Raw genomic sequence first — 12,937 nt, 5'->3', positions numbered from 1 at the left:
GTGGAGGGTCCCAGTAGGCTGTAAGGGTGGAGGGTCCCAGTAGGCTGTGGTAGAGGGCTACTGGTACTTTGGGGGTAGGCGTGGTATGATGACACATGTGAGGAAGAGGTGAAATGGAACCACTAAACACACAGTCCTATACACCAATAGTACTTCAATCGAAAAGTTTGAAATAGTTTTTTGTTTCGTTTTGTTTTGTTTTTGCCACTGCTCTTGGAGGCCATTTTTCCCATTTTGTTGCCCTTGTTGTAGTTGTTATTGCTGTTGTTGGATAGGACAGATAAAAATCGAGAGAAGAGGGGAATACAGAGAGGGGGAGAGGAAGACAGACACCCGCAGACCTGCAGATGGGGAACCGGGGGCTCGAACCAGGATCTTTTCACTGGTACTTTTGCTTTGCGCTATGTGTGCTTAACCTGCTGCTCTATCAACTGGCCCTCCTGAAATAGTATTTTAAAAATCAAAGGCAGAGCTGTTCTAGAATAGCATTCATTTATTTATTCATTCATTCAATAAAGACCTTTTTGAATATATGCTACATGCCAAGCCCTGTGTCTTAACAGGGTCTATGTGGCCAACACCGTTACTCTGGTGAAGGAAGATAGAAAATAAGCAGGTTCAATCTGGCAAATAGTGACAAAAGCCACAGAGGCATAAAAAAGACCCCAGAAAAATGAGAGCAAGGGTGGTAGAAAGGAACTGACTTAGCACGATGACCAAGGAGGGCTTCTCTGAAGAGATAACAACATTCAAACAGAAACCTGGAGAAGGGTGAGGGCCAGCCATGTACAGACCAAGAATGGGCAGAGGGAACAGTATAGGTAAGAACCCTTTTCTGAGGCAAGAAAGGGTTCTGTGGACCTGAGGAGCAACAACAAGAAGACTAGAGAGGTCCTTGCAGAGTTTTTCAAAAGTTCAAGTTGTGACAACGTAAGAGCATGCAATATAAGGGGCTGCTTTTTTTTTTTTTTTTTTTAGTGTGTGTTTGTGTGTGTGGTTACTGTTTTTTTGTTTTATGTTTGATTGTATCCAATGAGAGGGAATAAATAAGATAGAAGGAAAGGCATCAAAATGTAGGCCACTGGGGCAACAGGCAGAGTGCACAAGTTCCCATGTGCATGGACCCTGGTTCAAGTCTCTGGTCCCCACCTGCAGAGAAAAAGCCTCTTAAGCAGTGGAGGAAGCTGCAGGTGTCTCTCTTTTTCTCTCTCCTCTCTCACACTATTTATCATTAAATAAATAAATAAACATGGTTTTGTTTCCAGTCAAAGGTTTCAGTGGGAATTCACTTTAATTAGAAAAAGGAAAAAGAAAGAAAAGATAGGAGGGGAGAGGAGACATCAGAACATATCTCAGAGGAAGAAGATTAGAAAAGAAAACACAAGTCGAACCTGAAATGGAATTGGAGTATTGCACCAAAGTAAAAGACTCTGGGGTGGGTGGGTGGGTGGGGAGAATACAGGTCCATGAAAGATGATGAATGACATAGTGGGGGTTGTATTGTTAAATGGGAATCTAGGGAATGTTATGCATGTACAAACTATTGTATTTACTGTTGAATGTAAAACATTAATTCCCCAATAAAGAAATAAATTATTAAAAAAGAAAAATAAAAAAAGGCAATTAAAAAAAAAAAAAAGAACATATCTCAGAGGGCCAAATGGTAGCACAGCAGGTTAAGCGCACATGGTATACCACCAGCAGCAGCAGCAACAGCAATAACAAGGGCAACAAAATGGGGGAAAAGGGCCTCCAGGAGCAGGGGATTCATATTGCAGGCACACAGCCCCAACTATAATCCTGGAGGCAAAAAACAAACAAGCAAACAGAACATATCTCAGATAGTCAAGGTAAACACTGACGGGAGACTTGGTGTAGATTCCATAATTCATTAAACGCAAGTTGTTAGTATGCATAAGGCTTATCATGAGTATATGTAACATTAAGAGAAAGTGTTGTCAATTAAACTAGGATATGTTTATGTCTATATGATCCCATACCACATCTCACCATAATTATATGATGCTTTCAAATATCATAGAACCAGTGAAATACAATGTCTAACCTCCCTTGCATTATAATACAAAGTAAAATGTATTCTGTGGTTAAATGAATTTTAAAATTGTATAAGGGGTGGGGAAAGTGATTCAAGAAATGGAAGCAAGGGGGGAATGAAAAGTGAAGGATGAAGAAAAAGAAACAACTGGATTTTACTCCAAATGCAGCTAGCAGCAGATGGAGATTTTAAGAAGTGGTGGAATATGGCCCGACTATTGCTACTGTCAGTCTTGTAGGAAAAATACATCAAAATAGGGCAAAAGTAGGAAGAAGTAACACTGAGAGTGTTGCCGTCATTCAAGGAAGACTTGTTGATGACTTAGAGTATGACAGTGGCAAAAGACGAAGAGGATGAATCTTTTGAAAACACAGGTAAAAAGATCTGCTTATGGACGTGGAGGTTGAGAAAACGGCAGAGTCAGGACTGCTTTAACAGAATAACTCGAAGGACACCCTTATAAAGACCAATTGCTCAGCTATGAAAGTCCAAAGGAGAATCCAGTTTGAGGTAAAGTTAAAGGGAGAGGGGAAAAAAAATCTCCCTAAGATAGTTTAAGTAAGTAAAATGTTTGAGAGCTGTGACATTTATATGTCTAGTTTATCATAAATTAACATTACAACTTTATAACAGCTGATTAAATACTGCAGGGGAAAGAAAGGATACTTGAAGACATAGAAACTATGCAGGATGAAACATGGAAATAAAAAAAATTGACTTAAGGGTCGGGTGTTAGTGCAGTGGGTTAAGCGCAGGTGGCGCAAAGTGCAAGGACCGGCTTAAGGATCCTGGTTCAAGCCCCCGGCTCCCCACCTGCAGGGGAGTCACTTCACAAGTGGTGAAGCAGGTCTGCAGGTGTCTATCTTTCTCTCCCCTCTCTGTCTCCCCCTCCTCTCGCTCCATTTCTCTCTGTCCTATCCAACAACAATGACATCATCATCATCAACAACAACAACAAGGGCAACAAAAGGAAATAAATAAATGTTTAAAAAATTGACTTAAAAAATCCACAGAGCAGTGTCTTACAGACACCTATCATGGAGAGATGAGAGGCTGTACTTAAGTGTTAACAACTATACTGTAAACCATTACCCCCCCCCCCCATGAAGTGGGGGAAAAATACCTTAATTAGACAACAAGTAAATAGACAAAATAGCTCTCTGGCCTTGACTGCAGGGTAGAAACCTGAGGTCGCTATATTAATAGCAGCCATCTTTATTTTTTTTTTAATTATTTATCTTTTACCAGAGCAGTGCTCAGCTCTGGCTTCTGATGGTGCTAGGGATTGAACCTGGGACCCTGGACTCTCAGACATGAGAGTCTGGTGTGCTGCCAATAGTGCTGTCTCCCCAACCCACTAGTAGCAAACTTAACTTTTTCTTCTTTTTTTTTTAGTTTTTCTTTTTTTTTTTTTTTTGTAACCAGAACACTGCTCAGTTCTGGCTTATGGTGGCACTGGGGATTGAACCTCGGACCTCAGAGCCTCAGGCTTAAAAGGTTTTTGCATAACCTTTATGCTGTCTCCACAGCCCTAAATTTTTTTAATCTTTATTTATTTGATAGAGTTAGCCAGAAATTGAGAGGGAAGGGGGAGACAGAGAAGGAGAGACAGAGGGAGAGACAGAAGCCCTGCTTCGCCACTAGCAAAGCTTTCCCCCTGTAGGTGGGGACTGGGGGCTCAAACTCCGGTCCTTGTGCATTGCAACATGTGCACTTACCCAGGTGCGCTACCACATGGCCCCTAGTAGCAAACTTAAATGCTGCACAATTACAAACTCACTTGACTATCCCACTGCAACCTGAAATTCCAATCAGAGTCAGTGACACTGATTCATTTCCACTAACATTGACTATGAGGCCTTGGGACGATTTTGACACATCAAATGTCAATCCTCCTGAGAGCAGAATGTAATGAACAACCTTCAGTGTGGTTCTTGGTTGATTACTGACTAAGCCATAGAAACCAAATGTGACTACTAGAAATACTAAAAGCATTTGAAAATTATTGAACCAATCTAAGAAAATGCCAAAAAAAAAAAAAAAAAACATGTTTTACATTTCTTTGAGTTGTCAAACAAATGCACAAAAAGTCAGTCATACAACAGTACTTACATGGATAAAAAAATACATAAGACAAGCTTTGAATTGGTTTGATCAAATAGCTGAGTGTTGGCCAGGTAATAGATACTCTAGGGAGTAAATGTTTACACTCTGAAAAATTACTGAGGTCCCCAAATTTCCTCTACCACAAGCACTGAGCTTCTGCTGATGTAGGTTCTGTCTGTATTTGCCACGTTAGGAGGTGACGTGGATATGAACCAATGGTAAATCCATAAAATTCTAATTAAAAAACTAACTGAAGGACGTTTCCAGTTATTCATTTAAAAATATTGATGCTACTTTTGCACCATAAGCACAAATGCAAACACAATGAGAAATGTCAATGACATTTTAATGTCACTATGAAAATAGCCTGAGTCTGGGTATTCCCAGACCCCACACTAAGAAGTATGGACAGAGGGACTGGGCAGTAGTAAGGTGGGATAAAGCAGAAGTCTGAAGATAGAGGAGTTCTCTTTATGCCTTCACTCACTTCAAAGAAAGCTGGGGGTCGGGGGGGAGGAAATTCAGTCTTGGTGAGCAAAAGCACCACAGAGCTGAGGAAAGAAACCAGTGTTTAAATGCTTGGCCACTGTTTGGGATTTACAGTCAGGATTCTACACTACTCCAGCTTCCACATCCCTTTCCCCATGAAGGCAAGTACTAGGTAACTCGTCCCTTCACGTGTCCCCATTTCAGACTTTGGCTCTCACAATGATGGCTTCCTAATTAATACAGGCTTTGATATTTATGTAAGGAAGAGAGAGAGAGAGAGAGAGAGAGAGAGAGAGAGAGAGAGGGAGAGAGAGAGGATGCAGTGACTACTGATTTCAACAAATCCAAGAGGCTGAGCCAGGATGTCATACCCACGCTATGCTGGGAGTCCGTTCATTAGCGCCCCCTAGCTTCAGACTCTTGACTATTCAGCATTAGTCATTTAACCACATCAGTAAAAGCACATGAGGGCAGGGACACAAAATGTGGGAACCACTGGTGTGCAGGGAGCCCACGCCGCACCTTTACCCTGTCGCCCCGTTTGGTATGATGCTTACATCATGGCCATGTCTGCGTGCTCTGCGGCCGGCAAGTCCGCCTCCTTTCGTGGTGGGATTGCAGAGTCTTAAATATCAAATCCAGGCGGGAAATGTTCTCTTCTACCACAAGCATGGAAAGCATCTTAAAAAGCATGGCTCTTTGCTGAAATTGGATTCTCCTGTCATCTACCTCTAATCAATCTCGGCTTTGCAGTGATGGTGAATTCCTTGCAGATGCAACTGATAGGGTAGGGAGTGAGAGTGGGAACAGAGAGAGCAGGGAGCCAACAGCAGCCTCCTGGGAGCGCCTGCATTGCTGCTTCAATAGAGAGAGCTCAGTTTCACTGAGTGCCATCAACTTTGGCCCAAGTGTGGAGGCCAAGCAGGACAGCTGCTCAGTCCCCAAGCTAAGAGACGGCCCTTAGAACTAAGCAGTACTGAGGGAGTCGGGCTGTAGCACAGCAGGTTAAGCGCAGGTGGCGCAAAGCCACAAGGACCGGCATAAGGATCCCGGTTCGAGCCCCGGCTCCCCACCTGCAGGGGAGTCGCTTCACAGGCGGTGAAGCAGGTCTGCAGGTGTCTGTCTGTCTCTCCTCCTCTCTGTCTTCCCCTCCTCTCTCCATTTCTCTCTGTCCTATCCAACAACGATGACAACAACAATAATAATAACTACAACAATAAAACAACAAGGGCAACAAAAGGGAATAAATAAAATAAAATAAAATAAAAAGAGAACTAAGCAGTACTGAAACCAGGTGGTGTCACATGTTACCATGTGTGCCAGGACCTGGGTTCAAGCCCTTGGTCCCGACATGTGGTGGTGGTGGTGGTGGGGGGTGTCAGTAAAAAGCAGTGAGGCAGAGGCAGTGCTGCAGGTGTTTCTATTTCCCTCTCCCTCCTCAATTTATCTGCTCTATCAAATAAAAAGAAAGGAGGAGAGAAGAAAAGGGGGGGGGCAGGGGGATGGCTGCTGAGTGCTGAAATTGTCTTGCAGGCCCCAAGCCCCAGGCCAATCCAACAAAACCACCCGGGCAAGAACCACATGTGCTCTACACTCAGGTTTAGAAGACATAAATTAAAAGGAAGGGTGAGAGAAAAAGAAAGGAGGGGGAGAGAGAGACCACAAAACTGAGCTGAAGCCAACTGACCAGGGGTTTTGAACCCTGGAGGGAATATGGGTTGACAAATAGCTGTTCTGACCTCAGACACTGTTCTGCCTGCCTCCCGAACAAGCCCCATTTTCTACGCCACATTCATCTGTCTGGGTGGGAGAGTCCTAGACCTGGGTTTCTAGACCAGGGAGGTTTGTCGCTGCATTTTTTTTTTTAAGAAGATGCCTCACAGCAGCGATTTCTTCTGCCTAAATTAAGTCGTGACTGGCTGCTGAGCTAGGCTTCCAGCAGTCATTTAGGTTCAGCATATTCCTACCAGCGGCAAGAGAGGATTTAAAGACTAATTTCCCCACAGATAAACAGCAGAGGCACACGCTCGCTGGGCTTCATGTCCTCCCCCTTCCAGTCGGGTGGGGTGAGACGCACCAGCCTCCGGTTCCGACACAGTGGGGAGGGAGATGTGAGAGCAGTATGTCCTCAGCTGGTGCAAAGTTAAGGGGTTGAAGGGATCACAGGCCAGTCCCCTGGGGAGGAAGTGCCAGCGATGAGGCACCAGGTACACAGTGAGGGCTCACGTAGCGATGGAGGACGGGTGCTTTTGCTCAGTTTGGGAGTTCGTACCAGGACGAATGTCCACATACACTGCATTCAATCGATCAGTGGCTGAGGCTCAGGTGTCTCCTGTAGCAGCTAAGAAAAAGAAATGCTGGCTGGGAGGCAGGAAAGATAGTAAAGTGGGAGGGCACAGGAGTTGCATGTGAGAGTTTCCAGGTTCAATCCCCAGTGCCCAGCACCACCATATGGCAGAGATGAGTGATGCTCTGGTAAGAAACAGAGGGGGGCGGGGAAGGAAGGGAAAGGAGGGAGGGAGGGAGGGAGGGAGGGAGGGAGGAAAGAACCAACCAACAATGGTAATAAGAGTCCAGGTTGGATCCTTGCACCCATATGCCAGAGTTGAGCATTGCTCTGATCCCTCTTTCTCTCATAAAAATAATTCTTAAAAAGAGGGGGAAAGGAAGTCTCAGTCTCTCTCTCTCTCTCAATTCCAGAAAGAATCTAAACCTTTCCGACATACACTCTTATTCTTATATATGCATTCATTTCACCCCCCCCCCCAGGGTTATTGCTGGGGCTTGGTGCCTGGACTATGAATCCACTGCTACTGTGGCCATTTTTTTCCCATTTTTTTGATAGGACAGAGAGAAATTGAGAGGGGGAGAGAAAGATAGACACCTACAGACCTGCTTCACCACCTGTGAAGTGACCCCCCCCCCCCCGCACGCAGGTGGGGAGCCGGGGGCTTGAACCGGGATCCTTGCGTGGGCCCTTACACTTTGTGCTATGCATGCTTAACCCGGTGCGCTACTGCCCAGTTCCCTTCTTTTTTGTTCTTTTACAGATTTATTGTCTACCTTTTTGTTCTTGATTTAGCCTTTTGTACTGTTTTGTAGCTTTCTAATCTGCTTCCAATTTGTTTGAATAAAAAAAAAAAAGGTAGACTTTTAGAGAGACAGGGTTCACTTTTTTTTTCAAACCAAATACCAAATAATGGTATCATTTCTTCTTTCTTTCTTTCTTTCTTTCTCTCTCTCTCTCTCTCTCTCTCTCTTTCTTTCTTTCTCTCTTTCTTTCACCAGAGCACTGTTCAATTCTGGCTTATGGTGGGGCTCTGGGACTTTGGGGCCTCAGGCATGAGAGTCTGTTTTCATAACCCTTATACTATCTACCCCATCCCTGGTGTCATTTCTCAGTGTCCTCACAGAGATGATGGAACATGAGGTTTCAGTCAGCATTGGACTTGGTGTAAGCCATGGAAAAGTCAGGGTGCACAGCACCTATATAAAGGGGTTTCCAGTACCCCCTAGATCCTGGAAGGCCCTGTGTCCTGGCCCATGGGGACACTGGTGCTATAAGATTACATCCCCAGTTTGGATCAGATAATGAATTTTCAACTCCAACAATGGAGACAACTTCTGAACATACAATTTGTTTTGCTCTTAAGTTTGTTTAGCCCATAAGTACATTACTTTTAAGTGCATTATAAGCAACAAATGTGCCTATCTACAAGTCACCCCACTAGGGAGTCGGGCGGAAGCACAGCGGGTTAAGTGCAGGTGGCGCAAAGCACAAGGACCAGTGTAAGGATCCTGGTTGGAGCCCCCAGCTCCCCACCTACAGAGGAGTCGCTTTACAAGCGGTGAAGCAGGTCTGCAGGTGTGACATCTTTCTCTCCCCCTCTCTCCATGTCTTCCCCTCCTCTCTCCATTTCTCTCTGTCCTATCCAAAAATGACGACATCAACAACAACAATAACTACAACAACAATGAAAAACAACAAGGGGAAAAGGGAAAATAAATAAATAAAATTAAAAAAAAATTTTTTTAAAAGAATGGATGTTTAAAAAAAGTCACCCCACTCTCTTTTTTATATTTATTTATTTATTGTTGTCTTATTGTTGTTGTTGTTATTATTGATGTCGTTAGATAAGACAGAGAGAAATGGAGAGAGGAGGGGGAAGACAGAGAGGGGGAGAGAAAGATAGACACCTGCAGACCTGCTTCACCGCCTGTGAAGCAACTCCCCTGCAGGTGGAGAGCCGGGGGCTCGAACCAGGATCCTTAAGACAGTCCTTGCTTAACCCGTTGTGCTACCGCCCGGCTCCCATAACCCCACTCTGAAGAGGTGTTTGCTGACTGAGATGGGGATAGCATCCAAGATGAATCAGAACCCCAAAAGGAGCCTCATTAAAATTAAAACAACAGCGATCAAACACTAAGCCCAGTCAAGTGACTGTGCCCTGCCAGCAGGCATGAGTGAGCTATCAGCTTGGCAGGCACAGCACACTGCTGGTACAATGGGTGCACCTGGCGTCACTAGCCATGACGACTCAGCTTCCTATGCCCAGAGGCACGTCCAGCAAGCAGCCTTCCTGGGAAGATGGGGTTTTCAAGTCAACTTCCCAGAAGGGGAAAATACGGAGGTCAGCTCCCCAAAGCCCCCGAGTCAACTTCCCATGATTACATTTCTCACTGTATGTGGGTCAACTGATCTCAAGGAGTCTAGTCAGCTTTGTTAGACTTGGTCAGTCCCTGTGAGGACCAACTGTGGGAAACTGGCCCTCAAAGTCCCATTCTTAGACTTCCAGAAAGAACCATGGTTTTGATCTAGAGACAATAAGTTGTTCCTCTCCTAAGAACATTCTCTAGTTGAATAAACGAGTCTCTCAGAAAGAGCGGGAAGGTAGGTCCCCTCTGGAAAAGCAGTCTCTCAAGCAGAAAAAGCTTTTCCATCAAGATCAGAACTGATGCAAACATAAGACATGAAGCAGAGTCTACAGTTTTTAAAAGATCGTTTTTTAAAAGAGGGAGGACACATGACACACAGCACAAGGACTGGTGTAAGGATCCCAGTTCGGCTCCCCACCTGCAAGGGAGTCGCTTCACAAGCAGTGAAACAGGTCTGCAGGTGTCTGTCTTTCTCCCCCGCCCCCTCCCCCCCCCCACCCCCCGTCTTCCCCATCCCTCTTGATTTCACTCTGTCCTATCCAACAACATCAGCAATAGCAACAATAACAATAAGAACAACAAGGGCAACACAATGGGGAAAATGGCCTCCAGGAGTAGTGGATTCATAGTGCAGGCACCAAGCCCCAGCAATAACCCTGGAGGCAAAAAAAAAAAAAAAAAAAAAGGAAGTTAAGGTAGGAGCATCGGAATAAATAAATGAGTAGAGAGAACATAAATAAAGAAGCAGATTTTCAAGAGTCTAAGAAAAGTGCGACAAAACCCAACTGATGCCCAAGCAGAGGCCTCTGTAAGCCGAGTTCTGCCCATGAAGCTTCTCTGTGGTGGGCTGTGCTAAGAGAGTAAACCCCATCCTCCGTGCCACACTCCTTCCAGTCAGTCACCTGCAGATGTCACGCCCAGACCTACCGTGAGCGCCTGGATCTCCTCCTCTGCTTCTGCTGTCGTCTCCTCCAGCTCTGTCTTGGCCTGGCGGAGCTGCCCCTCCAGCGCAGCCCGGGCAGACTGCAGGGCCGTCAGCTGGGACTCGCGCTCCTGCAAGGAGAGCTGCAGCTCTGTGAGCTGGCGCTTCAGCTCCAGCTTCTGCTCCTCATGCTCCAGACTGACCTGAGGGCGAGAAGGAGAAAGACCCTGGTGAAGAGAGAGATGGGGCAGCGAACCCTGGTGAAAAGAAAAGCCCAGATGCAACCTGCTGGGTTTTGTTTGTAATAGCCTCCGGAGTTATTGCTGAGGCTCGGTGCTGCCATTACAAATGCACCTTTCCCAGAGGCCATCTTTTCCTCTCATGCCGCCCCCCCCTTTTCTATTTTTATTTGATAGGACAGAGAGAAACTGGAAGGGAGGGGAAGACAGAGAGACACCTGTAGCCCTGCTTCACCACTCATGAAGCTTCCTTCCTGCAGGTGAGGAGCGGAGGCATGAATCTGGGTCCTTGCACATGGTGAAGTGTGCTGTGTGCTCTCAATCCGAAGTGCTGCCAACCTGCCCTTGCAACCTGCTGTTTTTAACTGCTCCTTGAATTTGGTCATGGAATCAAACTGTCAGCACTAAGTTAAGTGTGGAAACACAATTAAACGGACCTGACTTTCAAAAGTCTCAACACCTACCAGGAATCAGAGCATGTGAGAGACTGTCTATGAACCATTCCTTCTTTGTGAATATTTGAGTGCCTGGGACCACTTCGAGAGTCTCAAATGAAAGCTATGACACTTCTTAGAAAGCAAATGGGTATAAATAACATTATATTAGAAGAAGGGGCCCCTTTATAATAAGAATGCAAATGAACAACCAACTGGATTCCATTTATTTCCAGTATTCTTGCTCTGATCTGTCCTCACTAGGCCAATCATATGAGTGACAAATTTTGAACTAATCATTCTTCCCTCTGTGCCTATTTACCGATCTACTTAACATTTTATTCAGTCATTTCATAGTTCATTCATTCATTAAAGAAACTAACTCAACAGCTTCTAGGTAAAAGGAAATGTGAAAGGCTCTTCAAGTTGGGGGGGGGAAATGATAACTGGAGGCTGGGTGGTAACACAGCGGGTTAAGCACACATGACACGAAGTACAAGGACCCATGCAAGAATCCCAGTTTAAGCCCCTGGCTCCCTACCTGCAGGAGCGTTGCTTCACAAGTGAAGCAAGTCTGCAGGTGTCTCTTTCTCTCCCCTGTCTTTCCCTCCCCTCTCAATCTCTCTCTGCCCTATCCAATAAAAAATGAATAAATGAAAAATGGTCGCCAGGAGTCATGGATCTGTAGTGCTGGCACCGAGCCCCAGCAATAACCCTGGAGGCAAAAGAAAGGAAAAGAGAAGACAAGCAGAGAAAAAAAAAATGATAACCAACCATTCTCATATAGCATGGTCAAGTTCAATGGCCAGGGCAGGCAATAGGAACCCTGCAGAAGGACGGAGAGGATAACTCTGCCTCTGCCTCTGCGTGCTAAAAAATGCAGTAGCCAAACAGAAGATGAAAAAGAACGTTCCAATAAGAGAAAGCAAGATGCCTAAAGGTATGGAAGTGACAAAACTATGGCTCATGTAAATGTCCTAACAAGTCAAACAAGGCTGCTGTGGGGCGAGGGGTAGATGGCGGTACACCTAGTTGAGTATACACATTACCATGCACAAGGACCCAGGTTCGAGTCCCTGCTTCCCATCTACAGAGGGAAAGCTTCGTGAGCAGCAAAGCAAGTACTACAGGCATCTCTCTGTATCTCTCTTTTTTTTTCTCTCTCTGTATCTCTTCTCTATCTCCTCCTCACCTCTCAATTTCTCTCTGTCCTATAAATGGGGGGGGGGGGAAGACTGACTGTTATAAGACCAGACCCTGGAAGCTCTTAACCAGCCAGTGGCAGCTGAGGCCAAGGCTGTGGTGACAGCCACAGTGACAGCAGAGGCCAAGGCTGAGGTGACAGCAGCAGCAAATGCAATCCTCACTGGCAATATGCCAGGCACCGCTGAGACATCCCGTCTTCGTGACAAGCAGGTGAGGGCAGTGCTACTGAGCCTCCGTTTGACAGGTGAGCAAAGTGCAGACCGACCCAGCAAATGGCACACAGCTAACTGATGGCAGGGCTGGCTTTGAACTCAGTGAGTCTGGCTGGAGAGTCCACTACTTAACATGTCTTGTTAAAAGGCCAGCAGGGAAAGTAGGCAGGGAGCCTGCCAGCAAGGCCAAAGAGTCCCCTCTTGCCTTTTGGGCAAGACAGGAGAGGCAGGCAGGTGACAGTGAGTTGAGGAGAGGTGGGGAGCAGGACGCTGTAAGATAAGAGCCCCGTGGCTTCCAGACACCACACACTCGGCTAGAGAAGTGTTAACACTGCATATAGGAGTAGGGGCAGAGCCAGGGCCCTTTATGGTGGGTCACACCCAAGGCTGGGGCTCCTGCCTCTAATCTCAACAGCAGAGAAGAGAGAAAAACAGCAAAGAGAAGATGGACCTGACCTATCATTAAAGCTCAGGAGCTCCCAGAAAAATCTCCCAGCCTCTCTCAAAAGGTTTTCAGTTAGTCTCATCCTTGGAAGACTAGCTCTCCTGACTCAAGAAAGACAAGAAATTTCCCCAGGGGTGTGTGACTGCCCCGGTAGGTACAGCAGGAGATGTCT

General features: G+C 45.8%; 1 protein-coding gene across 9 annotated transcripts in view; it reads right to left on the bottom strand.

Moving 5' to 3' along the window:
* Nucleotides 1–12,937, bottom strand: part of CIT (citron rho-interacting serine/threonine kinase) — a 179,422-nt gene that overhangs the window by 55,617 nt on the left and 110,868 nt on the right. For all 9 annotated transcript variants that reach the window (XM_060192996.1, XM_060192998.1, XM_060192999.1 and 6 more), the window contains one exon: nt 10,235–10,432. In XM_060192996.1, the coding sequence (XP_060048979.1) occupies nt 10,235–10,432 (198 nt within the window). The remainder of the gene's footprint in view (nt 1–10,234; nt 10,433–12,937) is intronic.

This window comes from Erinaceus europaeus, chromosome 6 (genome assembly GCF_950295315.1).
Source record: "Erinaceus europaeus chromosome 6, mEriEur2.1, whole genome shotgun sequence".
NCBI classification, from domain to species: domain Eukaryota; kingdom Metazoa; phylum Chordata; class Mammalia; order Eulipotyphla; family Erinaceidae; genus Erinaceus; species Erinaceus europaeus.
The sequence above is the reverse complement of the archived record's forward strand: the minus strand, read 5'-3'. Positions and strand labels throughout refer to the sequence as shown.